This window comes from Aspergillus luchuensis, chromosome 7, assembly GCF_016861625.1.
Source record: "Aspergillus luchuensis IFO 4308 DNA, chromosome 7, nearly complete sequence".
Lineage (NCBI taxonomy): Eukaryota > Fungi > Ascomycota > Eurotiomycetes > Eurotiales > Aspergillaceae > Aspergillus > Aspergillus luchuensis.
The window spans coordinates 818,284-843,916 of NC_054855.1; the positions used below are offsets into that span (position 1 = coordinate 818,284).

The following is a 25,633-nucleotide window of genomic DNA, read 5'->3' on the forward strand; positions in this document are numbered from 1 at the left end:
CGAGCAGATCATCCGAACGGAGAGCAGACTCACAAACGCAAGCACCATTTCGTTCGCCACCTGCGTCGGGCCTGATGAGATGAGAGAATCAGAACCCCCCAATGAGCCAATTATCCGCATCGAGACCGACCTTTGATTGAATTGGGATGGGCAGGAATGATGCTTGGTCGGCAGTGCGTGTCTCCTTTTTGCGATTCCCCGCCCCCTTTGTTGTTGGTCGGTTCAAGGGTCTGATTGTCAATCTCAATCACAGCGCCGGTGGCGCAACGCAACGCAACGCAACGCAACCCAGTGCTGGCTGGCACTCTGACTGGCCCTCCTATTCCGAATACCGCAATGTTCTAGAAACCGTCTGGAAGCCCCTGGGAGGGCCGATCGAAGCTTCCACCTCTTCCACATCGCGTCCGTTCCCGGTCGACTGGGCTGAAGGATTCGGAGGTCTGGGGCCCATCGTCCACGTCTCCTTTTCGTTTTCACCTTCTGGAACACGCTGAGACGGTGCTAGTCCGATCGACTACGCCCGACTATGGATTTCATTTGATAATACCTAGGAACGGAGACAGACTATTGACCCAAGGCCGTCAGCTATTGAAGTAGTGGACTGGACTAGCGGGGTGTCCGTGACGTCGATCGAGCCGTCTGAGCCATCTTGTCCTAGCGATGGGAGGTTCCCAACGCATCCGAAATTTAGTCCATTGCCCTTAATTAAGGAGGTGAGTCTACTAGTAAGAATGGAGGGTGGCCTGAGTGATGATGGTGGTGGTGGTGGGTTCGACAAGGGCACCACCGGGGAGTTCTCCGAAGGATGGTGTGTACAGTAGTAGGATAGAGCCGAGCTCCTGGAATGGAATAGACTGAGAAAGGGGGTGAGGAAGGAAGATAATTAGCATGAAAAGGGAAGTAAAAAATGAAAATGAAAAATCATGATTTCCCACTGCAAATAGAAGTAGAGAGTGATATGATCATGAGAGGACTTTACTTTTTAGACGCGAGTCATATAATAATCCAACCATCATCCAGTTTGGCTTTTTGGTTTGCTCCCCGCCTTTTTCATGGTTCTTCATTAATTCATTCCCCCTCCCTTTTTCTGCAACCCCTCCGGATTAAGTTCCCTGCGTATCACCACTTCACCACCACCCCTTTTCTGGTGCCATTTAATCTCATTTAAAAGCCCCCCATTGAACTGTCTAGAAGGCTTCCATCCCGAGATTAGGTGTTTCTGCCATTTTTCTAGCCGGCCCCCCAACCCTTCCATTGTCTGCAAATCCCACGCGACCGAGAAGCCGCTCAAGTCTCACTGGTAAGGGAATCCCCTCCTCCCAAAGCTACTCTCCATTAAACTTCTGCCGTGTTGCCCCTCCAAAGCTTGCCCGGTGATTTTCCTTTCCCGCTGTGATTGTTGTGCTTGTTGTTTCACACTGGACTCATTTATTTTATTTTATTTTATTTTTTTCTTTTTATTGTGTATCTCACTATTATATTCCTCAAGTTTTGTTACCTTTCTTTTTTTTCTTTGTATTTACATTGCTTGTATTGCTTCGTGAGATCTACTCTGCACCAGAACAGCTCTGGCCAGCTATCTACGGGCAAAACAGCTCCCTCCCTCCGCCAGAAGAAAGCTTCAGAGGCTCCGAAGCAGAAAAACGTACCACGGCGGACATCCAATGAGGCCTGCTGGACCCAATACCCACACTGTTTAGCGGAGACCCCAATCATCAATGATCTTGCTTCCCTGACTGGATCCCCCATTTCTGTTCCATCCACGGCCACCTTCCAATCTGCTTGCTGCTACGACCTTCTGGTCGGTTTCCCTACCCGCCCCTCCCCTCCCTCTCTTTCTCTCGGGCTTGTGCTACCACATCTTCTGTTCCCCCCGTCCTTTCCAAACCCTGCTACTACTACTACTCTCGCTTTCTGATGACTACTGCCCCCTCCTACTTTTCCTCTCCTTCTCTCCCGCACATACATTCCATTTCTTCACCTGCTCGCCTTTCCAAGTCTTGCTCAGCGTCTGACCTCCTTCAGACCATTTCCGTCCTTACGTGCCGGCCGCTTCAGTCGCCGTCTCCCGACCTTCCAACTTCCCCGCTTCACTGTGGCCGGAGCGGTGTTCTCTCCGGCCCTTCTTTCGCCAGCATGGCTGAGAGTGCATTCCCCAGCGCCCAACAACCCCTCCGGGTGGGCACAAAAGACGACAAAGCCGCTGCTTTTCAGAAGATCTCCGAGGAGGACGAATACGAGGTGACGTCACCAACCGATCCCACTTTTCGATCTGCCAACGCCGCTGCCGCATCCTCGTCGACCGGCAGCCCCTTCTTTGGTGGTGGTTATGGCGATAACAGCGGTCCAATTCGTTTCAACAGGAGTCCCTTCGACAATGGGCCCAGAGAGGAGGACGAGGAGGGTGCCGACGAGTTCCCTCCAGAAGACATCCGCCCCACGGGCGCCGCGAATCAGGGATTCCCCAATAACTACGCGCTGGGCCGCCGGACATCGGTTTCTGCAGAGTCACTGAACCCGACCTCGGCTGGCTCAGATAGCTGGACTCCCCCGTATCATGAGAAATCAGAGGAGCAGCTGGCTCGGCTGAAGACCGCGGTCAGCAGCAACTTCCTCTTCTCGCACCTCGATGATGACCAGTTCAAGAGTGTGCTCGATGCCCTGGTGGAGAAGCCTATCCCCGCCAAGGGTATCAAGGTCATCAGCCAGGGTGATGCTGGAGACTACTTTTACATCGTAGAGAATGGCCACTTTGACTTCATGATCCACCCGTCGGGCTCTGTGCAACCCGGTCCGGAGGGCATGGGCAACAAAGTCGGTTCGGTTGGACCTGGAGGCTCGTTTGGAGAGCTGGCTCTCATGTACAATGCGCCTCGCGCGGCCACCGTTGTGTCGGTGGACCCGAAGAGCACCCTCTGGGCCTTGGACCGCATCACTTTCCGCCGGATCCTCATGGACTCGGCCTTCCAGCGCCGTCGCATGTACGAGGCATTCCTCGAGGAGGTGCCGCTGCTGTCCAGCCTGAAGCCGTATGAGCGTGCCAAGATCGCCGATGCTCTGGACGCCATCAAGTATCCTGCTGGCTCTACGATCATTAACGAGGGCGATCCAGGTGATGCCTTCTACCTTCTCGAATCCGGGGAGGCGGAGGCCTTCAAGAATGGTGTGGAGGGCCCTGTGAAGTCCTACAAGCGCGGCGACTACTTTGGTGAGCTAGCCTTGTTGGACGACAAGCCACGGGCCGCAAGCATCGTGGCCAAGACAGAGGTGAAGGTGGCGAAACTGGGCCGGGATGGCTTCAAGCGCTTACTCGGCCCTGTGGAAGATATCATGCGACGAGCGGAATATGAATCTAAACCTGTGCCCGCTTGAGAGGCGTAATGGGTCATAAATACACGAAATTCTTGGCGAAGAGGGAGGGAGTTTTGTGTGGGACAATGTGGTGACTTTTCTATCTCTTTCTTGTGTCGTTAATTTCGCCTATCTATGCTCTTGGTTGGACGGACCAATCGGGGAAACCTGTTGGTCTTGAGATCTACGACAGATGGCTGAAAAAAAGGATCCCCTATTCATCGGCGAAACATTTGGGTCGTGTTTTACTATCGGCATCGCGGGGGGTTGTGTATGTCTCTGGACTGTTCATACACGGGTTATATTCATGGCCGAGTCGCGCAGGAAGCCGCAGCCACCAGACTGCTCACTTCGTTCGCTGCGATCGGACGCGTGTGTCATTGATAAACCACCTGGGTTATTCCTGTCTTTTGCCGTTTCTATGTTTATAATAGCTCATTGGCTACGAAGGATACATATATGGTTGACATGTACGACAAGTGCTTGACAGTGTCGATAGGATGCGTAAGATGATATTTATAATACAGCATAGCCTTCAAAAGCAGCAGACTCTGTATCTGTAAATTGTAATGATAGCTAAGCCCTTTGTAGATCATCGTGCAACCACCAAATCACTCCTCAACACCCACTTCTCCCCCTCCCGCACCTCCTTCCCCTCATGCAACATACACCGATCTCCATGCCGATGCAGCAGCGCCATCCCCGGCACCGGAGCCACCGACACCGGCTCCGGATTGCGATTGGACCGGGTCGCCTCTGGATAGAAGACGGTTTCCCCTCCCTCACAGCTCGTCAAGTAGATAAGAAGCGTCCAAGTGGTGCGGGCCGCACGGGGCGGACGACCGGGCGAGGAGAAAGTGATAGCATTGGAATCGTCATCTACGGTAGGAGCAGCTATCAGCATACTGAATTTACTTTTGACTAGGAGTTGACTACGAAACATCCTTCTACAACCAGAGCCTTTTCCCACCTCTACCCCCGAGATACCATGATTTTAAAAGAAAGAAGGATAAATAGGGAAGAGGGGATAGGATAGACTCACAATGTTTATCGAAGAACTGGCCCTTCGAATACCGATATATACGGATATTCCCATTCAGCCCAATGGGTTCCCCGCCCCAGATATCTTTCATGTCTCTCGTCACTGCTTCCTCTTCTTCATCTTCATCTTCACCATCTCCCCCCGCATTCAGAATCATCTCCTTCAACGCCGTCCCCGACCAAAGACCCTCCGCGAACCCCTCATCCTGGATCTGAAACCGATCATTGACTCGCACTGCATCGCCCTTTTTGGGTTTGCCGGGTGTGGTGGTCAGTGGCAGGGAGGCCAGGAATGAAGTGTAGGTTTTGCAGAGCGTCGAGGGGAAGAAGTTCCGGATGAGGTAGATTTGGTCGGGGACGAGAGGGTCGAGAGTCAGAGAGGTGGAGGGGATGAGTGGGCGGAGAGGGGGCCAGTTGGGGGGTTGCTGCCGCTGCTGCTGGTGTTTTTGTTGGAGATGGGATTTGGGGGTGGATGAGGGGGGCTGCTGCTGCTTGGAGTTGGATGTCTTTTTGGGCATTCTTTTTGTGGAGATATGGGGGTGGTGATGTGTGTGGTGATGGGAGTGAGAGTCGGTGAGGAGATAGATAGTTGGACAGATGGATAATGAGTCAGTAGTAAGTAGGAGTGACTAGAACGTAGTCGTGAAGTACTATGCAGGTCGGTCTGGTCTGATCTGTCGGTCCGAGATGGGGAGTAAAAAAAAAGTTCCCAGGTAAGTTACTTTACTAGTGAGTGGTATAGTATGGGGTCAAGTTCAGGTACGGAAACAGTGAATCAAGGCCCGTGATACGTTCCCGGTGGTAATAACCATGCGGGTACAGTAAGATTGCTGCGTCTGCATAGAAGTATGCCAAAAATACCGTCACAATCTGGCAGAAAATTTATGAAAAACCGACCGGGGCGTGACGGGCCCAGCCAGTCACAGGGCGAGGAGGACGGGGGCCTCAGCCTCACCGCCCTCGACTTCTGCTCCTCCTCCTCCTCCTCTCCCAGCCCGTCGTCCTTCTCCAATCCCCCTCCGCCCTCAAGACCTGCCCGCCGGTCATGTCGTCGTCGCAGACCATGACAGCGTCTGCGGTGGGCCATCGTCCGCCAGATGCTGCTCCAAATATGTCGTCCGTGTACGACTACGCCCGCTCCCAGCAGCAACACGACGACCAACCGCACCCCTCCCCGCCCAGCGACTCCGCAATCCGCCCTCTGCACGATTCTGCCCCCGACTCTCCTCCCAATGGCCTGTCTACCCTGTCCTCAACCACCCCCGTGGTCAAATCCGAACCCGGCGACCACGATTCTGCCCCCTCCGCGTCCGCTCCTCCAGAAGCCCAGTCCGATATGCGTCGTCAATCGGCCGCCAGCGCGCTCCTGGCTCAACTCCTCGGGAACCAGGTCTCGGCCGACGGGCTGGAGTCTGAGGATCATCCAATGCCGCAAGCCCAAGACGGGGCCGAGCCGTCCCAAAATAACGACCAGGATGTAAAGAGTCAATGGCACTTCGAATCGACCTCCGAACCCCCGGCTGCCCCTGCAGATTCGACCAATGGAGGCGCGGATCAATATCCGCCGGAATCGACTGAATCGCTGGCTCCTCACCAACAAGACGAGAAAAACCCCGAACAACATACCGATTTATCCTTTTCGAACCCAGATCATGGCGATAGTATGTCAATGAAGGCATCAGATGCTGTAGAAGGCTTGACGGATCCGTTACTGTTCTCCAAAGCGAGTTTAGACCATCCCGACCTTTTTTCCTCCTTCGATATCACCGCCGCTCCGAAGACCCCGTTTGAAGCCCTTCAGCAGAATGAGATGCTTACCGCCGCCTACCTCTCGCAAAGCGCTGATCTTTCCGCCCTTGGCTATTCTGGTGGGCATTTGTCTCACGATATCGCTGGCTCAGTCGCGGGATCGGAGCCCCGAATCCAGGCATTTGCGAAGCTAGAATTCGATGACGGTCACTTTTACTGCAATACATACTCCTTCATTCTTGGACGTGATGTACGGGCGGCCCGGGCGGCGCATCAGCGCGAAATCCAGGTCCGTCAGGCGATGAGGACTTCCCGGGCTAAGAGTTCGAGCGGTGGCAACACGTCGCATACGCCCAACCGCGTGAAACATGAGGGCAGTGGCATCTTAGGAAGTGTGGTCAGTGACCGCGGTGGTATTATGGGGTTTGATCCCGATATTCCGCCTCATTTACCACACCATCTCAGTCGTCGCTCGTCCGTGTCTTCCCACGCTGAATCGGCTCCGTTGCATGCGACTCCGGCCCAATTACAATCGACTACTGATTACAATGCACTTGCAATGCAGTCCTTGAACGAAGAGAACGGCGATGCGAAGCCAGTGGATGCTTTGGCTTTACTTCCTTCGCCGGATGCGTGTCCAACGATCCCTATTCATCCCCCAGCGACGGTCGACGGTAGTGCTGCCGGGCATCGAGGGATCTCACGTAAACATGTCAAAATTGCATACAACTTTGACCGAAACCTTTTCGAAATGGAGGTTATGGGAAGAAATGGCGCTTTTATCGGCGCGGATTGGCTATCACCGGGGCAAGTAAGACCCTTACATAGTGGCGATTATATCCAAATAGGAGGCGTCCGCATCCGCTTCCTGCTTCCCGACGTCCCAATTGGCGAAACTGGAGCAGATAGAGTGGAAGAACCATTTACGGCCGAAGACGAGAATGCTCAGGCTTCAACCACGGCCGAGAACGAAACGCCAGCTCCGAAGCGCGCATCTGATGGCTCAGAGACAAAGGAGACGCCGAAGACCACGAAGATCATTCTCAAGACCCGGGCTGAACCTGATCCGTCGCGACCAGTGCAGTCCGTTGAAGGCTCCGGAGATCCCAACCAGCAGCCTGTTCGGCGTCGTGGTCCTGGACGGCCGCCTAAGGACGGCATCATGTCCAAACGCGAGCGAGCCGAACTGGCAAGAGAACAGAAGTTGGCGGCGAAGCGCGAGGCCAATGGAGGCGTCACTCCTCCGCCCATGAACCGTCCCAAAGCTGGAAAGGCACCAGCACCAACCAGTGGTGCTACGGCACCACCCAAAGAATCAGTTGGTGCGGAGTCGCCTAATTCCAAGCCGGAGAAGCGCAAGTACACGAAGAGGAAGAAGCCTGATGGTACGCCCATGGACTTTCCACTACCCTCAACCGAGGGCGGCCAGTTTCCCATGGAACATCGCCCAGAGGAGTTCATCAAGGCACCTCCAGTCAAGAAGCGCAAGCCCTCTCGCTCACCATCGCCCAATTACCCTCCCGAATCCGCCTACACACCGGAGGATCTGGCCAAACCACCATACAATTATGCCGTGCTTATCTTTGATGCCCTCACTGAGGCTGGTACTCCGATGACGCTCAAGCAGATTTACCGCGCGCTGAAGCTGAAATACCCGTATTTCCGATTCAAGTGTGAAACCGAAGGCTGGACGTCTAGTGTGCGACATAACCTCAATGGCAACAGCCATCTCTTCATGCATGCAGAGCGTGATGGCAAAGGATGGTCGTGGCAGCTCCGCCCAGGGGCATCGGTTGAGAAGGAAAAGAAGCGACGCCCGTCGCCTCCTCCGCCGGCGTCGCAGCCTCCGTCTGCACCGGCAGCTACTCCCCAGTATATGCCTCAGCTGAACCCATCCTATGGCAATCAGCATGGACAACCTGGGATGGCCAATCCGCACTTCCAATTTCCCTCTATGCCTCCCAATCCTTATGCACCTCCTCCTCCTCCTCCCCCAGCTCCTGCCCCCAATCCTACTCCTACACCTCACCATTCCAGTCCCTATCCGCCTCCTGCTCCAGCTGCTGCCTCTACACCCTTCCCGATACCGAGTCCGCTCCGCAACAACCTTCCACCTGCTTTTGCGCAGACCACACCCTCCACTTATACCTCGCCTTATGCCTCGGATCCGCCGCCGCAGCTGGTTCAGCTGCAGCAGTCGCAACAGACGCAGCCAATGCCACCCCAACCACAGCACCAGTCACCTTATCCTCCACCCAACCCACCGTCCATGCCGCCGATGAATGCACCGCCACATCAAGGCCATCATCCTCCCCCGCCGCCCCCAGGTCCACCTATGCAGCATCCTCCGCCGAATATGGGCATGGGTCACGACCCTGGGCCGGGCCCAATGGACAACTCGGAGGCGTCGTCGTTCAATGAGCGGGCCAGCAAGGCGATTGACGACTTTGAAGCGGTCCTGATGGAAGACTACGAGGATAAGAACTACATCCGGGAGGTGCTCAAGAGTGCCCGCGCTCGCGTTCTCGGCAATGCCACGGATAGTTCGTTCCCCGGCGGCGAACCGAAGGATGAAGCAGTCATCCTGGATGCGCTTCGTAATCTGATCGGTAGCTTAAAGGACGAATAGTCAGCCCAACAAGGGGCGACTATTTGCAAGCGGGAATAGGATTCAAACTGGGATGACGAATTTACGACTTGGGATTTGCTTTTATGCTTACGAACATACATCTACCACATGGAGACCGGGCCGGTGTTAGGAGATCTGTGATCTGGGATACAAAAACATGCGCGCGCGATCACATAACTGGTCTTTATCTTTCATGATATTGAAACGGAGTCCGATTGTTATTATCCATTTCTGTTTCTGGGGCTATTTTGACTGACTCACTACTACTACATTTTCCATTGCTATTTCCATTTGCGTCTCTTGAGTGGGTTGTGTTCTTGTCTTTCCTCACCCGCCACTGCAGTTGCTTCTCGATGATATCCCCTCCGTTCTGGACCGAGGGTCCATTTTCCAAAGTATTTGTTTTCTTTTTTATTAGTTGCTTATCCTGTTTTGTCTTTTCCACGTCCGCGACATCCCGGACTTGCATGGATTATAAGCGCCGGGCAAGTTTTTCTTTTCTTTTCTTTTCTTTCTTGCATTGACACTTGCTCCCCACCCCACCCCACCCCCTCCCTCTCCCCTTGTGATGGGATGGGGTTCTCTTTTCTTCCTTCTCCGAGAATCGGAAGAAGAAAACTCATTTTTTGTCCAACTTTTCGTTATATCTAAAATTACATCAAAAAAGCAGCTGGAGTTTATTTGCATAGAATTTAAAACAAAAACAATTTCTTGTACGAAATGGGGATGTCGCTATACGATGGGGCTTGATTATTTGATGATTATCAATTCTGTAGACTTCATGAAGGGGGGAAACAAGTAACGAACTACCGTAGTCCGGAGGAAGTAAGTAAGTAGTATTATCGAATTACCCCTCCCCCACTACTACTACTACTACTATCTTCATCCGACTCTTTCCTTAATACTTTTTCCTTTCTTTTTTCCTTTCTTTTTTCCTTTCTTTCTTCCTTTCTTTCTTCCTTTCTTTCTTCATTTCTTACTTCCGACCGGAACAGCGGGGGTTTGTAATTACATTTGAACTTTTGCACCTACTAATAAATTATAATAAATATTATCTATTAGTATCTACTGCATAGCTATAGTACCTACCCTATCGGAACAATAATAAGAAAAGAGAAGAGAAAGGTTAGTATTGACCCGATGACCGGATTCACCCGTTGATGATGCACTGCAGGAATATATAATATATATTACCCATGACTACTACTAAGTACTTACTAACGTACGGTATGGTAGGGAGGGAGGAGAATGTCACCGGGCCGGTCGTGTGCATTGATTATCCTTCCACCATCTATTTTGGTCTTTTCCATTCATCCGTATGTCAAATTCTATCTATTCTATCTGTATGGATGGATGGCTGGTAGGTGCTGTCGCTATCATTGCGATATTATTTGTTTATGGTTTATGCGGGGTGTCATTCATGTATGTATGTAGGATGTAGGATGTCATGTAAGTATGTATGTATATGTAGACTGTCAGTTGGATGAGTTGATGGATGGATGGATGGATTGGGGATGGTTATTGTGATCTACCTGAGTGTCTAAGTGGTGTTTGGTGGGTGGTTATTGGGTAGGTATTTAGGTAGGTTGGTGGTGTTTATTGGGCAGGTGAGTGGGTTGGTGTGACTGACTGGGTATCAGTAATAGAATGCATGAGGTTGAATATCGGCTATCAATCATCATCAGCATCATCATTCATTCCATCATTATTATGTGAGCGTGCATTTTTAGTTCAAAGGGGGGAGGAGGGAGGGGCAAAGAGTGGTAAAATAGATCGGGCAGCGATGATGGAGGTTGGTAGGTTCGATGGTGGATGCAAGTGTGTGCTTGGGGAGTTGAGAGTAAGTACTGTGTATGGAGGACCCCACTTGGGGTTACTGGATCTTGCTTGGTGCAGGTTCAGCTGTAGTACTGAAGTCTGTGTGGCTGGGATTGTGGGAATATATTCTTGGTACCTGACTGAACTCTCACAATGACTTGATTTGTTTCGATTCGGTTCGGTTGGCATAACTCTTATTATATGATTAAATTATAATATAATGTATTCATTGGTTGTTTTGTTGTAAGTGAGACATTGATATTATTCATTATTTCGGTGGTTGGGGGATTGTGAAACATAGTAGGGAAGAGATTGATGATGGTAGTGATCACTCACTCGGGTCATTCATCCATCCTGAGGGGGGATGGGATGGGATGGGATGTAGGTACCGCGCTTGGGGATCGGGGATGATTGGGTATCAAATTTGATAAGATGAAGGGGACTGCGAATGGTGTAGTAGGTTGCTGTGGGAGACGCGCATATACAGGCGTGGTTGTATATTCCGTGCCTGCGGGGTTCACAGGAGAGAGTGAGGAGAGGAAACCCTCCATCGTGAGGGATATACCGGTTTACTATCGGCTATTGCCAGTCTCTATTACTCGTAAGTAGTAGTAACCTTCCATAGTAGGCAGTGTATACCTCTATCGTGAGGTACAAAGTAATCAACGAGCAGGCTCCAAAATACTCCGGCCTGATCATATGCTGATTGGATTGCCCATCCTTCCTGACGGTCGGTGAGTCACTCTGTCCCTCTCAGCCCAGAAGGAATCGCAACAGCCTCAAAACTGGAAGTTGCACCTGATCCGAGAAACCAGTAGGAATCGCAATCACTGTAAGGTGCCTCTTCTCAGGCATCGACCTTACGTAGACCAGCCTGTTGTTCTAGCAACCGCGGAATGTAGGCATGGAATGTTGGTTTACTCAGCCACCTGATGATGCTGATGATAATGACGATAAGTGAGGATGTGTATGATGAGGATGATGATGATGATGTAGGTGCAATGTCCCTGTCCTGTCCTGTCCTGTGTTCTGCATGTGTGGTGACTTACAGTGTACAGATAGATAGTAGTAGTACTCCGTAGTAACTTATTCTCTGTCTCTCTCCCTGTGTCTGCCTGTTGTGTCATTGCGCTTATACTTTGAAGTTCAAAATGAGGCTGTCCGCCTCTCGGATTGGCTCTCCTCCGAGGGTTGGTGGGTGGCATGGGACTCCGCCTTGACAGGAAAGTCCAAAGCCCTGGCTGGCCCTCTCGAGGGCGACTGATTGACTGACTGACGGCATTGCCACTGTCGCTCCTGCTGCATCTGTGCTTCTCTAGTCGCATACATACATGGTAGTTAGTAACAAGTGAAAAAATAACTGATGATGCCTATCTAGTCTACTTAGTTGCTTCCTTCCGTTGTTCCTCTCCCTGGCCAGGTTCCCTCTCTCACTGGCTATAAATAATCTTCCCAGATGATTATATCACTCGCCTCCTGCAATAAGCCAAGCCACAGACCGACTAGTCCCATGTACCACTCAGACACGTTTTTCTCCCCTTACCCTTTTTTTTATTTTCCCTCTTGAATTTTCTTTTTTTTTTCTTTCTAAATTAGCACGGGGGCGCACGTCCCACCCATTTGTCGAAGCAGTTCGAGGTCCTCCCACTAGCGCTGTCCACCCACAGTTGAAAGTGTTCAGAGCACTAACATTACGGAGCCTGTAAGACACCGCCTGTCACTTTTCAATCCTACTAAGTAATGTACTTGCTCTTATTTTTCTCCTCAACTTGCAACTAAAATTGATCATCATCAAATCAGTCAGTCAGTCATGTCCACTTTCAACCTTTCTGTGTGACGCCTTGGGCTTCTTGCAGTTGCATTTGCCTCCACCCCCCAATTCCCATTAATTCCTCTTGTCTGGTGAACGATAGGCAAATCGCAGCTTTCGCACTGCCTCCTGTTCCACTCCCCTATTTGCCCACGGGCTGCAGCCAATGAAGGGAATGACGATTGCCTGCCGGGGATTGATTGGGTCAATTCGTCACTTTTTGCGCCTGCATCACTTTAATGAATGGTATCATTGGTAACTTACTTACTATTAGATAGACTTTGTAAACTATCAAATCTACCGAGTAGAATCTAGAATAGATAACCAAGGCTACATACCACTTACTCCGTTGTTACTCGGGAAAGGAATTAATAATCTTTCCCAGTCAAGACAAGACAAAAAAGCAAGACAAGACTATTCAGTACAGTAGTAGTAACCGAAGTGGATTCGAGGATTTTTCCTTTCCTTTCTTTCTCCCCCCCTTCTTAGCCGCTAATCTAACGGTCACCACGAACTGCTCGCTGACCCCCTTAGTTAAAGGGGAGTGAAAACTGCCAGTAGGTAGACAAGACACACTACGTAAGTACCAGTCCTAAACAGTCTGACCGGCCGGAGTCCTCCCGCCCCAGGGGTTTTTGGTCTGGTTCCGTCCGGCTGGCTGGCCTGCCTCTCTCTGCCTCTGCCTCTCTGTCTGTCTGTCTCTGCCGACGACGCAGGTCGTGCAGTCGATTATTGGATGGAGTTGCAGTCAGAGTGCCTACTTGACTTACTTTGACTCCCGGCCGTCCTGTCCGGTGCTGGATTGAAGCATTTCCCGCCCATGCCATCTGACACTTAATTTACTATCCACCCAGTAACATGACCATTTGCTCGTATTGCACCTGATGACTGATGGACGGACTGACTGACTGACTGATTGAGATGAGATACATTTGGGACTTTTGAATTGATGCCTCAGTCAACCAACATTTCAGTACAATTCAAGAGAATAGACGATGGATTCATATCGCTACCCGTGCAAGATGCTATATTAAGATTGCTTGTTGTTGAGGGTGAGTAAGCACTCCTCAACCATGGACCCGGGCTTCTCTTTCCGTTCTGGCCGCGGGTCTTTTCATGGGTGAGAGAAAAGTTGGAGAGAAAAGCTGGCTCTGAGATTGAAGTAACCTGGCCGTTCGGCAGCGTTACGGTGGAGGCGGTTTGGTCAGTCGGTCACTTATTACTGGTCGGCTGGTTGGTCCCCTCTTTTTTTTTTTTTTTTTCCTTTCCTTTCCCTCTGACCTCCTCTTTTCTTTTTTGTCTTTTTATTTTTTTATTTATCTTTTATGATTATTTCCTATTTCCCTCTCCTCTGCCCTTTCTTCCTTCATCCTCCCCTTCCTCTTTCTAATTTAATTTAGTTCTTTTTTTTTGTTTTTGTTTTTTGATTTCAGGTTCCCTCTTTCATCCTAAACATGCCTTAGTCAACTCCTCCACCCTCTCCCAAGGACGGCCGTTCCATCATCATCACTGGGTACTCCCCCTCTCCTCTAGCTGGGCTCTAATGGAAAATAGTAGGGAAAACTCTGAAAACTCTAAACAACCCTCCAACCCCATGAGGTGTACTCCGTGGAAAGCCGTAGGTAACTCAACTACTAAGTATGTTACTAGTCTAGTAGTTACTTGGGACTGCTTCACTCGGGTGTTGCGGCTGGGATTCTGTTTGGTCTGACAGTGGTGTGTACCCTGTCCCCATTCATCACTACGATCGTTCTGGTAACTTCCTCCCTTTCCCTTTCGATCGTGGTGGTTGCGATTCAAATCGGTACCTGGTCTGCGTCATAATAAAGGAAGAGAAATCCTTTTTTGCCCCATTCCCTCATAGGCAGATGCCACTGATCTTAATAATAATGTTTAATATTAATGATGTAAATTTTGGCTACGATTTTTATTCACTTTGGGGGGGAAAAGATTAAAAATATTCTCGAGGGAAATTTAATTGCTGTTAAACCTGATACATTTCCCTTACACTGACCTGGCCATGGGTCCATTCCGATGGTCTCGTTCCCCTAACGGAGGACTTGCCGGGAGGATCATGGACAGGAGATAAAAAAAAAATATTAATGATAATTAAAATAACCAAAAAAAGGATGGGTAGGGGGCATAGGTTACTTTACAATGTAGTTATCTTTTTTTTTTTACTGTTTAAAGTTACAGTATAACAATGAGAATAGAACAGGGAAAGAGAATAGAAAGGGAATATCCCATCCATTGCTCGGATAGGTAGAACAGAGCACAATATGGTGAACAGGCAGAGAAGGCTACATAATCAATGGCAGGGAACCCAGCGGATGTTGTGAAGGATCACGACTCGAATACTAGACAGACCCAACCTAGCCAGACACGACACATAGAGACAAGAGAGACAACCAGAGGGTGTATTGGTGTTACTCGTTAGTCAGAAGAGCAGCGAAGAAGAAGTGAGCCGGGGATCGTCACCTCCTCAACCCTCACTAGACTAGACTCTCTCTGACACCTCGGACCACTAAGCAGCCGCTCTCCCCTTCGTTTTTTCTCGTCGGGTCTCCTGCTTTGGCTTGTGGCTCTCTCTCGCCTTGCCTTTCCACCTCTCGTTCTCCGTCTCTCTTCTCTTCTCCATCCTCCCACTCACTCCCCCCTCTCCCTCTTCCCCTTCTCTAACCTACTTCTCCAATCCTCTTCCCCCCTCCTCTCTACACCTTCTCTCACCATCTTCGCTTTTTGCTCTTGCAACTTTACCTTCCTCAATCCCCTCTCCCCCCCTTTGCTCTCTCCATCTTCTCCTCCCTTATACCCCAACGAGCTTTTCACTAAGTGTCGTTGTCGCTGTGGATCGGGGCTAATTCCCACCAAACGCGAGAACTTGTTTTGCTCTAACTTTTTTTTCTCTCATCCTTGAACTACACAAAATTATAAAAAAAGAAGAAAGGAGAAAAAAAGAAAAGAATCTCAACGTCTCTCGCCTGTTGCCTCCCTCCACTACATCATCCTTTGCTGCTTGCTATTCATTGTTGAGCGTCCCCACGCGTCTCCGGTGATTACCGTCAAACTCCGTCCCTTTTCGCCTCCGTCCTCGACAGCCTCGTGTTCGATCAATTGCCCGCCTTACAACACCGGAAGTAAAAAAACCAGAAAGGGATCACCAGACTCGTGCCGCTACAGGACCGCTCCTCCCCGGCAAGGAAGAACTTCCCGAAGAGACATCTTAGTCGCGACCGCTCCGTCCGCTCCTTTCGACATTCGTGCCGTGGAATTGTTCCTCCATGTTATTCAACTAAGAAGCATTCACTACGAAATTATCTAGAGCCGCGGCTCGTTGAGCATTTGCTCTACCCCCCCAGGATCAGGGCGTGGCGAACGTGTAGACGGTTCGTATCTTGTGTTTTACTTGGTGTTTCACTCAATTTGCTCTTTGGGATTGCCCTTCGTCCCATTGAAACCCAATTTGCTGACTCGGGATCTTGTCCGTTGTTACAGCCTCAGACCGTCTACCTTCCCGCTCTGAACTGGTTCTTTTGCTTTTTCTTTTATTTTCATTATGCCGTCTTTCTTCGCTCCCGGCCTCCAGGGCCTTCCTCCTACTCCTCCCCATATCTTGAGCGGTGGCAGGATGGAACACGATCAACCCTTCTACCTCCTCGGTCCCTCGGCCGCATTCCCGCCTCGCTACCCCCAGAACGGCTGTGATTTCATTGAGCAGTACTCCCAGTCGACCTGCTACTCCAAGCCCATGAACTCGCAGTCCGCTCTGGGCGTCCGCAATGGCCGGGATATGGTCGCCGCTCACTCCGCGCTCAACCAGCCCATGTTCGGTCCTCTGGGTACCGCCAACGTCTTGCCTCCCATCCGCAACAACGTTCAGTTGCCCCCGATGGAGAGTGCCATCCCGCCCCAATACCGACGCCAAGAGATGATGGTGCAGCCCGAACCCCAGCGCAAGGAGGAAAAGGCCACTGGAGGTGTCGCCGCCCACTTGGATTATGAGATGGACCAGATGTCCGACTTTGTGGCTGAGATGGCCCAGGGAATGTATGCTTTGTACATCACCAAGATCAACCTAGCAGATATTGACTTAGCGCGAAGCGTCTACCCAGGATCGTCGGTCCCCCCTCAGTTCCGGAAATACGTCTACCAGATTTTGTCATCCACTCGTCTCCCGAGCTCCACCATCCTTCTGGGACTCTACTACCTAGCCAGCAGGATGCGCATGCTTTCTTCCACCAAGGTGTTCCACACCGGCAGTGGCCAGGTCTACCGCATGCTCACCGTGGCCCTCCTTCTGGGAAGCAAGTTCTTGGACGACAACACCTTCCAGAATAAGTCCTGGGCCGAAGTTAGCAACATCCCTGTGAGCGAGCTGAACTCGATGGAGCTCGACTGGCTGTTTGCCTTCGAGTGGAAGATACACGACCGGATCTACGATCAACAGGATGGCTTTGCGTCATGGTTGTCTCACTGGGAAACCTGGCGTACCAAGACCGTTGCTCGGGCGCAAGAGTCCCGCCATGCTTTGGCTCCCATCGACACGAATGTCTCCCGCAGCCACCGCGTGTCGAAGCCTTTGCTCTCGCCCGAAGGGCCGATCCCACCCCAGTACCAGCGCAGTACTAGCTATGAAACCTCGTGGCTGAACCCTGCCGCGTCGGAGTATTCGCCGCCCTCTGCACCTCACACGGGACCGAACACTCCGGACTACTACGCAGCTGGGCCGTGGTACACGCAGCCTCCCCCGCCATACTCGCGTACCTGGGTTCCTCCGCCCCAGCAGTACATTCCACCGGCCCCTCGCTCCCAGCCTCCGTCCTACCACCACACCCCCGCATATGCGTTACCTTTCGCGCAGAGCGTGTGGACGGGCCACGGGTCATCCTGTGGTTGCCTGTATTGTGCCAAGCATATGGAGCACTACATGTGTGCGAACCCGTTTGGCTCGATGCAACCGATCGTGGCTGGTTAGTCAGGGGCTGCGGCCATCTAATCATCTCTCTGACAGAGTCCACTGGAGAAACGTGTTTCCTTCGATCCTGTTCTTCACTTCGTTCTAGACCTGTCCAGGTTGTCCTTGTTTGTCTCTTTCCGTTATTACTGATGATACCGTGTTTCCTTCGTGTTTCTGCATGACTACCCGTTTTCTTTGGTCAGTTTCGGTTACGTCTGTGTTTCGCTGAAAAGTACCATCGGTCGCCTTTTTCCTCCGATTCTTTCTGTCTTTTATGCTTTTCGAAAAGCAAAAACTCCCAAAAAAAGTGTCCGACCGGTTGCGCATTTTCTGCACGATGTGACACTATCTTCCTTTCTTCTTTTCTTTGCCTTTCGCTTTCCTATCTCGATACGACTTGTTTCTTACGAAACACTCCTCTCATCGTGTCGAAAAGTTCTTCCAAGAGATTCCTTGCGCTGAAGCTCTGGAGTCAGATGTCACGACAATTACGATTGTTTCTCTCTGCGTTTTCGCCTGTGCTTCGCCGTTGCCTTCTCCATCCTCCCTCTTTGACCTGTTCGATCTTTCCTCATTTTCTCTGGATTTGGGCATTTCATCTGGCGACTGTTACTCATAGATTGTGTTGTGTTCCTTGACACTTGTCAAGTTGGTACATTTGGCTTTCTTCTCACGCACGCTCCACTTGAGTCCCGTGGCGTTAATACCTTGTCTTTTTTTGTTCGGTTGCCTTTAATCTGTTTCTTTTTCTCTTCTTTCTCATACTCATCTGTTCCGGTCGACAGATCCTTTTTTACGTTTCGTGATGCGACCAGAGTACATTACTGCAGCTTCGTGTTTGTGGAGGTGCGCTCTCGGTTGTAACATTACCATTATTTGTTCGCTTTACCTTCGATGACCTTTTCCATTTTGCATGTTTGTTTATTCCGCCCGACCCTCAAACCATTGGTGAGGCATTTGAAAAGTGATACTCCCCTTATGCCCCTTGTTTTACATTTACTCTTTGTCTTGTCTTATTCCCCTCCCGGTGATTATAACACCCTCTTGTGTGGCTTCCTTTTTATTCTTTCTCACTGCTCATTCCCTGAATGTAAGTTAGATTCTTTCACTACTTTTCTATTATCATTCACAAGAAATATGGGACAAAGACATTTCGAGCTTCCCTTACAGAAAAAGCACAGGGATCCCATTTGATATATACTGCTCTCCATTATCCCTTCTAAGTAACTACTATGTATATGTAAAACTCTGTCTAACATTTCTTTTCTTTCATCTTGCCCCCATGTGAAGGAAGGTGTACTTTCCATTGATCTCTGAACTGACTAGTCGTTCTCACTGACTTTTTGAAACCTTGCAAAGGAACGAAACACAAAGATGTTGTTAATGAACTTCTATTTCACAGCAAAGCACAAAGAAAAACTCTCAATGATACCCATAACGAAATAATGACAAAAATTGTATTGACATCTATCTATCCTTTATTCTCTGTAGATAGTAAGTAGTCGACTTAAGAGTGTAAAAACAAAAGAACCGTAACCGAAATGCAAGTACAGATTTTGTGTAGAACTCTATTATCGTGAATCTAATGCGAAAATAATTCAAATGAACTAGAGTGAGAGGGAACAATAAGATAGTATGTATGTATGTAGTATTAGAATAATTGGAATTTATTGGATTGATTGGTTGATTGATTGCCCTGGGGTATCTATTTGTCGATGTGCGCATTCATTTATTCATTGAATAGATGGTGGTCTTCGATAGATTGTTAGGGGGTTGGGTTGTACATCATGAAGGAGGAAATCTAGGTCATAATTACACGAGTATAAATGGGGTTAGAAGGTGATATGTACGGGGTCTGTGTACGGCGGTGATGTGAGGTTGGTAGGGTAGGCAGGTTGATTGTCTTGTATGTTTGCTTGTATATGGGTATAGAAGATAGAAAAAAAGAAGAATTTGCCCGTAGTCCTGTGCTAGTATACACTCCCCCTTATGCTCTGGTCGTGTTTTCTTTCAGCTTCGAAAGAGGCGTCTTCATCGTTGTAATCGTCCTCTTCGTCGTCGCCGTGATGGTGATAGTGTTCATGATCGTGATCATCGTAATGACTGTCTTCACGATTGTGGTCGTCCACTTGCTGGTTCTCGGCTTTCGAAGTTGGAGGATCGGTGGGGAGAGGTTCATCATCTAATCTGTCTTGGCCTGCTCGATCCTGGTTGAGGGCGTTGGCGACTTGCTTGCTCAGGGTTTGGCGTGCTAGGCCCGGAGGGTTTCGGACATGGTGGCTGTGGGATCGGGTACGTCGGGGTCGCGCAGCCTGCTTGGAACTGCTTTCGTCGTCGCCGTCGTTATCTAGGTCTTGAGATGGTCTAACTTGATGGGCAGAGGGGGTCGGTTTAGGGCGGGAGTGAGTCTGTTTGTGGTTATGGGTATAAGCGTGCATGCTGGGGCGAAGCTTCTCTTCGCGTTCATCCTCCGACGGGGCGAGGCTGTTTGCGCCGCTCATGGAACCGCCGCCGTCGCGGCCAACGAGGTGGATGTAAGCGTAATTGCAGTTCGGGGGATGGAGGAGGTGGTCTTCGCTGTCACGGTGGAGATGGGCGAGGCCGGGGCGGCGGGGTATCGGGCTGGGATTTGAGGTTGGTTGGCTCAGGTGACTGATAGTTGTGGTGGATGCAACGGGTGTCGGGAAAGTTGCTTGAGAGGTGGACGTGGTTTCAAGCTGTACACCTTCGAACTCGTATTGCGGAGCTGGGGAAGGCAAGGTCCTTTCAAGAGGCCTTGCATCGATAGAACGATCTCCCAAAGCTGGCTCCGGGGCTCTGAGCATCTGCTGGTCAACCGGAGTGGCTGTCCCCGTTCCAGCCGGGACTGGTCTTGGGTGGCCGTTTTGGTTCCCGTGAGATCTGTGGTTGTGAGTAGCGCTGTGTGTTGTTGTCTCCTTCGACTGAGGGTCATGTTGATGCTTTGGATGGTCTGCGTTGTGTGCACGGGGCGTACGTAAAGAGCTTCGTCTTCGGACGCCGTGATTGCATCCATCAGGACAACCACCCCATTTGCGACGGATAGGGACTGACGTCTCTGGTGGTGCTGGCTGCACTGGATCCAGTCCTTTGGCTGCCCGCTCACGCTGCCGCTCTTCCTCTTTCTCCTTCCGCAGGTCGGACCAGGTACGTAGCTGATTTTGGAGGACGTATTTCCCGTTGTCTGGGTTGAGTTTCAGAATGACGAATTCGCAGTGATTGATGTTGCGGAGATCTTCGAAGTATTCCACACTCCAATGGTACCATTTCATGAGGAAAACCCGCGTCATCAATCCGTGCGTGACGAGCACGCAGACACTGGCGAAGTCGTCCTCTCCGAACAGACGCCACAGCGACTCGTTGAACCCACTGACGCGGTCGTAGGCGTCGGCAGCAGATTCACCGTTGGGGATTCGGTAGAAGAAGTGACCATAGTCTGCCCTTTCGAGCCACATACGCTCCATTTCGGCTGAACATGGTTGGAAGTTCCCGAAGTCCTGCTCCCGCAGCCGGGGTTCCTCGTAGACCTTGATGGTATGTCTTGGGAAAGGGGACGGGGCTGGAGAATCTGAGGACAGGGACTGCAGGATACCCTCCGTTGTCTCTCGGGTGCGACGGTATGGGGAGGTGAAGAAATGAATGGTATCATCCGGTCGTAGAAGGGTACGCAGACGGGAGCCAGCTTCCTGCGCCTGACGGTGCCCTTCGGGGGTGAGTTTCACTCGGTGGTCGGGGATAGTCTGATGGATTTCTCGGTTCTTGTTTCCTTCCGATTGGGCATGGCGGATCAAGATGATCATCTGCCAGAGTGAGACATTGTACTGGAAACAGTGATAGTTTAGGGGGGAGGAATAACTGACCCGCGGCTTGCCCATGATTACTTACTAGACATCTACTGTTGCATGCAGAAGTAGTTGGGTGGAAGTGGGGTTGAGGGGAAAAAGCAAGCGCTACGATGCTAGATCAGTAAGACAGGCCCACCGCGATAACGACCTGATGTATGTATGTAGGCTAGCGATCAGGTCACTGAAGCACAAAACACACAAGCTAGCAAGATGAAGTAAAGGGATAGAGGAAGCGACCGCGAGAAGAAGAAGAAATGAAAGAGGGACGAGGCGAGTCAGTGACTTGGGACTCGAAAGGAGGAGAGAAAAGAGGAGAGATGATTGCGGAGTAGGGGAGAATTGCCAAATCCAGCACTGCTATTGGCCCCAGGCATCTAGAAATCGCCCGATCAGGTTAGCACAGCGCATGATGTCAGTCGGCGCTGGTCGGGTTTGTTACCGTTTGGTATCACGTATTACCATCTCAATTACCTGCCCGTAATCAAAAGAGTACATCCTTCCATAGCATCTCTCTCTCCTCACATTGTAGTAGTTTAGGAAGCCCCGTTCCTTAGGGACCATGATAAGCTGTACTTGATAAAATGGATTGTAGTAGTACCAACAACAATGATGTACCTCCTCATATGCCACCCTAATATAATATCTAGCACCTAGCTTTCCCAGAAAAAAAAAAAAAAAAAAGAGAGGGATGGCCCTTCGCCAGTTGTCGCCGAGGCCGCCGTACGGAGCAGTAGTAAGTAGTTCGGCACAGCTAAATCTGGCCTTGTTTCGCCCTCCTGCTCATCATCGCCCGCTTCCACGCTCCCCTTTACCCTCCATTGCCGACCATCCCGGCTCTCAGCAACGAAGAAGCCGACTCTCACGATGGCCGATTATCTATATGATCTTCTAGCCCCTCATCTGGCCTCGACGAAGGCTGCCACCGCCCTCTCCGATCCGGATCGCGATACAACCACCGCACAATACCTGAATCGTCTCCCTACGCTCTCCCTCCAAGCATTACAATCCACGGAACCTCAATCCCTAACTCAGTCCTCTCATTCTACCCTTCTGTCGCTGCAAGCTCTGTCAAATCGCTCCCACAAGACCTTTGTCACCTCCGCAGATGGCCTGTCCAATCTCCGCGCGTCCATCCCCCAGTTGGCCCGGAACGCACAGCAACTGCGAGATGCGGTCCCGAAACTCGATGAAGAGGCAGTCCGATTCTCGTCCAAATACAGCCGAGCAGCGGAGAATGTCGCTATGGAGCAACGGAAGAAGGTGATGCAGCTGGCGCGGAATGTCGACCGGTTGTCCGATATCCTCGAGCTCCCCACGCTGCTCGCAACAGCTGTCTCTTCCGCGGCCGCTAATTCGGCAACGACAGGCAGCTCGGTCTCCACGACGTATTCTACGGCATTGGATCTGTACGCGCATATCAAGCGGTTACAGACACTCTATCCCGATTCCCCGCTCATCAAAGATGTAGTCTCCCAGGCTGAGGATGCTATGAAGGACATGACGTCGAATCTGATTGCAGGTCTTCGGGCACAGAACTTGCGACTAGCAGCTGCTATGAGGACGGTGGGTTGGCTGCGTAGGGTGGCACCAGAACTGGATAACCTCCACCACGAAGGATCACCGGCTGCGGCGGAGGGCGCATTGGGGGCTATTTTCCTGATCTGCAGGCTGGCGAATTTGATCACGATGCTAGAAGCTCTGGATCCTCTACGGGAGCTGGCCGATCAGGAGACACAGCGCAGGGCTCCAAACACAGACAAGAAGAATGGGGCGACGGGGACCTGGTCCGAAGGACACCAGACGGAGAAGTATCTGAAACGGTATATCGAGATCTTTCGCGAGCAGAGCTTTGCAATCGTCTCTCTCTACAAAAACATCTTCACTCCAGATCAATCGGAGTCAGAGCTCGCCGTGACCGGCTTACGGGGCATCGATGCGCGGATCAAAGCTGCGGCATCGCGACCCTCTCACCCAGAGGATCCACTCCAGTGTCTTCCACCGGCACTTGCTACCTTCCCAATGCACCTAATACAACTGTTGACGGACACCTTGCGCACCTATCTCCCCAATGTCCGGGATAAAAGCTCCCGAGAGAGTCTCCTGACCCAGGTCTTGTACTGTGCTGCCAGCTTGGGTCGACTAGGGGGTGATTTTGGCATGATTCTGACCGAGCTCAGCGAGGCAGCGGATGAGGAGCAAGAGGACGACGATGCCGATGACGATGACTTGGCTTATGAATGGGAGGAAGTGACTCGGAAACACAGAGCCTTGGCAGGACGCTTAGAGCAGCTGACAGGAGGTGCAACTCCCGGGTCCTCGGCCAAAGGACATTCGTCGCGACAAGCCTTGCCTACGCAAGGAGATATTTGAGTGGTAGATGCCCTAAAGAATCTTTCACCACTTCTTCCACAGGCTGTGCAAAGTGCTATTCTTGGAGACGGCATTTGCTTTGGCTCGTCCCTTTCAAAAGGGGAAGTTCGGGCCTCCCCGGGCGGCACTAACCGAATGGAGCAAGGCCTCCGCCCGGGTTGCTGGTCCGGCCGTCATCTCATCTCATCCTCCCTCCTCACCTCTCCTTCTCCCTCAAGACTTGCTTTCGGCAACATCCTTGGTCTACTTTTCCCCATTTTTCTCTGTATCTTTTCCTGGGGATATTTCAGAACTTTCCCTTATATATATACATCCCTGGTTTCTTAGTGCGTCGACACAGCCGTTGCTTCATGATCGGTGCTGGCTTGCCGGTCGCATTGGCCCCTTCGATTGCCGCCGCCGCTGCTGCTGTGTGACGTTCTCCCTTGCGTACAGGGCCTGCTGGCGTTTTAGACACCGCATTCTTCTCAGCAATGAAGATTTCTCTCTGAAAGCGTGCACCAAAGCTATCTGAAGAATAGCGGCCGTTTCTCTGCAATACATCCTCTCTCTAACCCTGATCCTGCACCTCGTCTGGATGGCGGCCCCCGCTTTGTCTACCGGCGGGTTGATCGACCCGACCAAACAGGCTGAGTATCCCATCGTGCTGGGTGATCGACTCAATGGTAAATCCAGCTCGCCACAGTCGCAGCTGGTCAATATCCAATATAACTATAAGACCAAGTCAGCGACCGCACGGCAACGCATCACCCGAGCCCGACAGTCCCGCGATCGCTACAACCTCACAATCACCGATAAAGCGCCCAACGCTGATAATGTCCTGACCTATTCATACCAAGGCAGTGTCGACCCAACACAAGCTGTCTCGGATGCTGGGGAACATAATTTGGTGCTAGTCTTTGACGCAGCGCGGAAAGTGTTTGTCTTGGAGCCGGTTTCAACGCAGCTGAACTTCAACCTCCGGTCTGCTCCGGCCAAATCCCAGAAGCAGGTGCTCGAGCAATATGAGCAGCTACGCACTTTGCAGGAAGAGGACCATGGGTCGGGTGATGATCGGGGCATGGACAATGCCAGCGGTAATGATGATGGCCCTGCTGACGACAGCAATCCTTATGATTACCGACACTTCCTCCCCAAGGAGAATGCGGACGATGACAAGTCGGGCTCGGACAAGACACCAGAACCTCCCTCCTACACCAGCAAGCTCGATACTCCGTTGATGTCCGCTACCAGATCCATTCCTAGCCCTCAACCACCCCCGGAGAGCCGGACGAAGCCCGTAAATGCAAAGAAGAAGAAGCCAGACGGGGTCAAGCCTCCTAAACCGGCGGCTGCTCGGCCACGGCCCAGGTCTCCGCCCCGTCCTGTGCAGCCAAGGGAGGAGCGGAAGGCAGAGGTCGAGGAGGAGCCTTTGGTGGAGACATTTAATTCCTCGCCGTCCGACACGGGCCTGGGTGCTGTCTCTTCTCAAAAGGCAGTTCCATCACCGGGCTCGAATATCATCATCGACGGCGATCTCATCATTGATATGGGCTCTCCGCCGCCTGCTCGTCCCTTCCGGGTCAATCCCGCATACTTCTCTTCGAACAACACCCCGGCGGATGAAGAAGGGCATCGGGATGAGGACGAGGAGCAGGAGGAGGATGAGGACATTGAGGACCTACGGCTTCCCTCTCCGGCTGGCCACGGAGGAGCGCCTGTGGCCTCGAGCGGCCTAAATCTGGAGCCCGGGTTGGATGAGGAGGAGTTGGAGGTTGATGATGATCCCCTCGCGGCGGAGATGGAGGCGGCGTTTGAGGAGGATGTACAGGAAGACGACCGGAGCCAGCCTGTATCAACGCAGGCGGTGTCGCAGCAGTATCATATGGCCAGTGAGGATGAGAGCGAAGTCAGTGAGGAGGAATAAGGGGATGGAAGAGTCTACTATGTAGCATGTTTGCTAATATCTCTCGTATTTCTCTTTGGGGGCATGGTTCCCCCGTGTTTGCGTATATACCAGCAAAGCAAGGCGCCATTCGGAGTTTTAACAACGGGCAAGGTTCAGA

The 25,633-nt window shown here is 51.4% G+C and overlaps 9 protein-coding genes across 9 annotated transcripts; 6 read left to right on the forward strand and 3 right to left on the reverse strand.

The window, feature by feature from the left end:
* Positions 1–146: 146 nt before the first annotated feature.
* Positions 147–494, forward strand: AKAW2_70318S (uncharacterized protein; the record flags this gene model as incomplete). Its single annotated transcript, XM_041682885.1, has 1 exon — positions 147–494. One exon carries the CDS (start codon positions 147–149, stop codon positions 492–494), a length of 348 nt encoding a protein of 115 aa, XP_041547202.1.
* Positions 495–1,917: 1,423 nt separating this feature from the next.
* AKAW2_70319S (cyclic nucleotide-binding domain-containing protein) lies at positions 1,918–3,372 on the forward strand (the record flags this gene model as incomplete). The annotated part of the gene is made up of 1 exon (XM_041682886.1): positions 1,918–3,372. The coding sequence occupies one exon, from the start codon at positions 1,918–1,920 to the stop codon at positions 3,370–3,372; it is 1,455 nt and encodes a 484-aa protein (XP_041547203.1).
* Positions 3,373–3,943: 571 nt separating this feature from the next.
* On the reverse strand, positions 3,944–4,910 carry AKAW2_70320A (uncharacterized protein; the record flags this gene model as incomplete). The annotated part of the gene is made up of 2 exons (XM_041682887.1): positions 3,944–4,230; positions 4,394–4,910. 2 exons carry the CDS (start codon positions 4,908–4,910, stop codon positions 3,944–3,946), a joined length of 804 nt encoding a protein of 267 aa, XP_041547204.1.
* A 527-nt stretch (positions 4,911–5,437) lies between these two features.
* AKAW2_70321S (forkhead domain protein) lies at positions 5,438–8,770 on the forward strand (the record flags this gene model as incomplete). Its single annotated transcript, XM_041682889.1, has 1 exon — positions 5,438–8,770. The coding sequence occupies one exon, from the start codon at positions 5,438–5,440 to the stop codon at positions 8,768–8,770; it is 3,333 nt and encodes a 1,110-aa protein (XP_041547205.1).
* Positions 8,771–11,505: 2,735 nt separating this feature from the next.
* Positions 11,506–11,913, reverse strand: AKAW2_70322A (uncharacterized protein; the record flags this gene model as incomplete). Its single annotated transcript, XM_041682890.1, has 2 exons — positions 11,506–11,526; positions 11,638–11,913. The coding sequence occupies 2 exons, from the start codon at positions 11,911–11,913 to the stop codon at positions 11,506–11,508; spliced, it is 297 nt and encodes a 98-aa protein (XP_041547206.1).
* A 4,041-nt stretch (positions 11,914–15,954) lies between these two features.
* AKAW2_70323S (putative cyclin-like protein (Clg1)) lies at positions 15,955–17,373 on the forward strand (the record flags this gene model as incomplete). Its single annotated transcript, XM_041682891.1, has 1 exon — positions 15,955–17,373. The coding sequence occupies one exon, from the start codon at positions 15,955–15,957 to the stop codon at positions 17,371–17,373; it is 1,419 nt and encodes a 472-aa protein (XP_041547207.1).
* A 1,952-nt stretch (positions 17,374–19,325) lies between these two features.
* On the reverse strand, positions 19,326–21,248 carry AKAW2_70324A (acid phosphatase DET1; the record flags this gene model as incomplete). Its single annotated transcript, XM_041682892.1, has 2 exons — positions 19,326–21,173; positions 21,234–21,248. 2 exons carry the CDS (start codon positions 21,246–21,248, stop codon positions 19,326–19,328), a joined length of 1,863 nt encoding a protein of 620 aa, XP_041547208.1.
* An 834-nt stretch (positions 21,249–22,082) lies between these two features.
* On the forward strand, positions 22,083–23,588 carry AKAW2_70325S (Dor1-like family protein; the record flags this gene model as incomplete). The annotated part of the gene is made up of 1 exon (XM_041682893.1): positions 22,083–23,588. One exon carries the CDS (start codon positions 22,083–22,085, stop codon positions 23,586–23,588), a length of 1,506 nt encoding a protein of 501 aa, XP_041547209.1.
* A 577-nt stretch (positions 23,589–24,165) lies between these two features.
* AKAW2_70326S (ELL-associated factor) lies at positions 24,166–25,494 on the forward strand (the record flags this gene model as incomplete). The annotated part of the gene is made up of 1 exon (XM_041682894.1): positions 24,166–25,494. The coding sequence occupies one exon, from the start codon at positions 24,166–24,168 to the stop codon at positions 25,492–25,494; it is 1,329 nt and encodes a 442-aa protein (XP_041547210.1).
* Between the last annotated feature and the right edge of the window lie 139 nt (positions 25,495–25,633).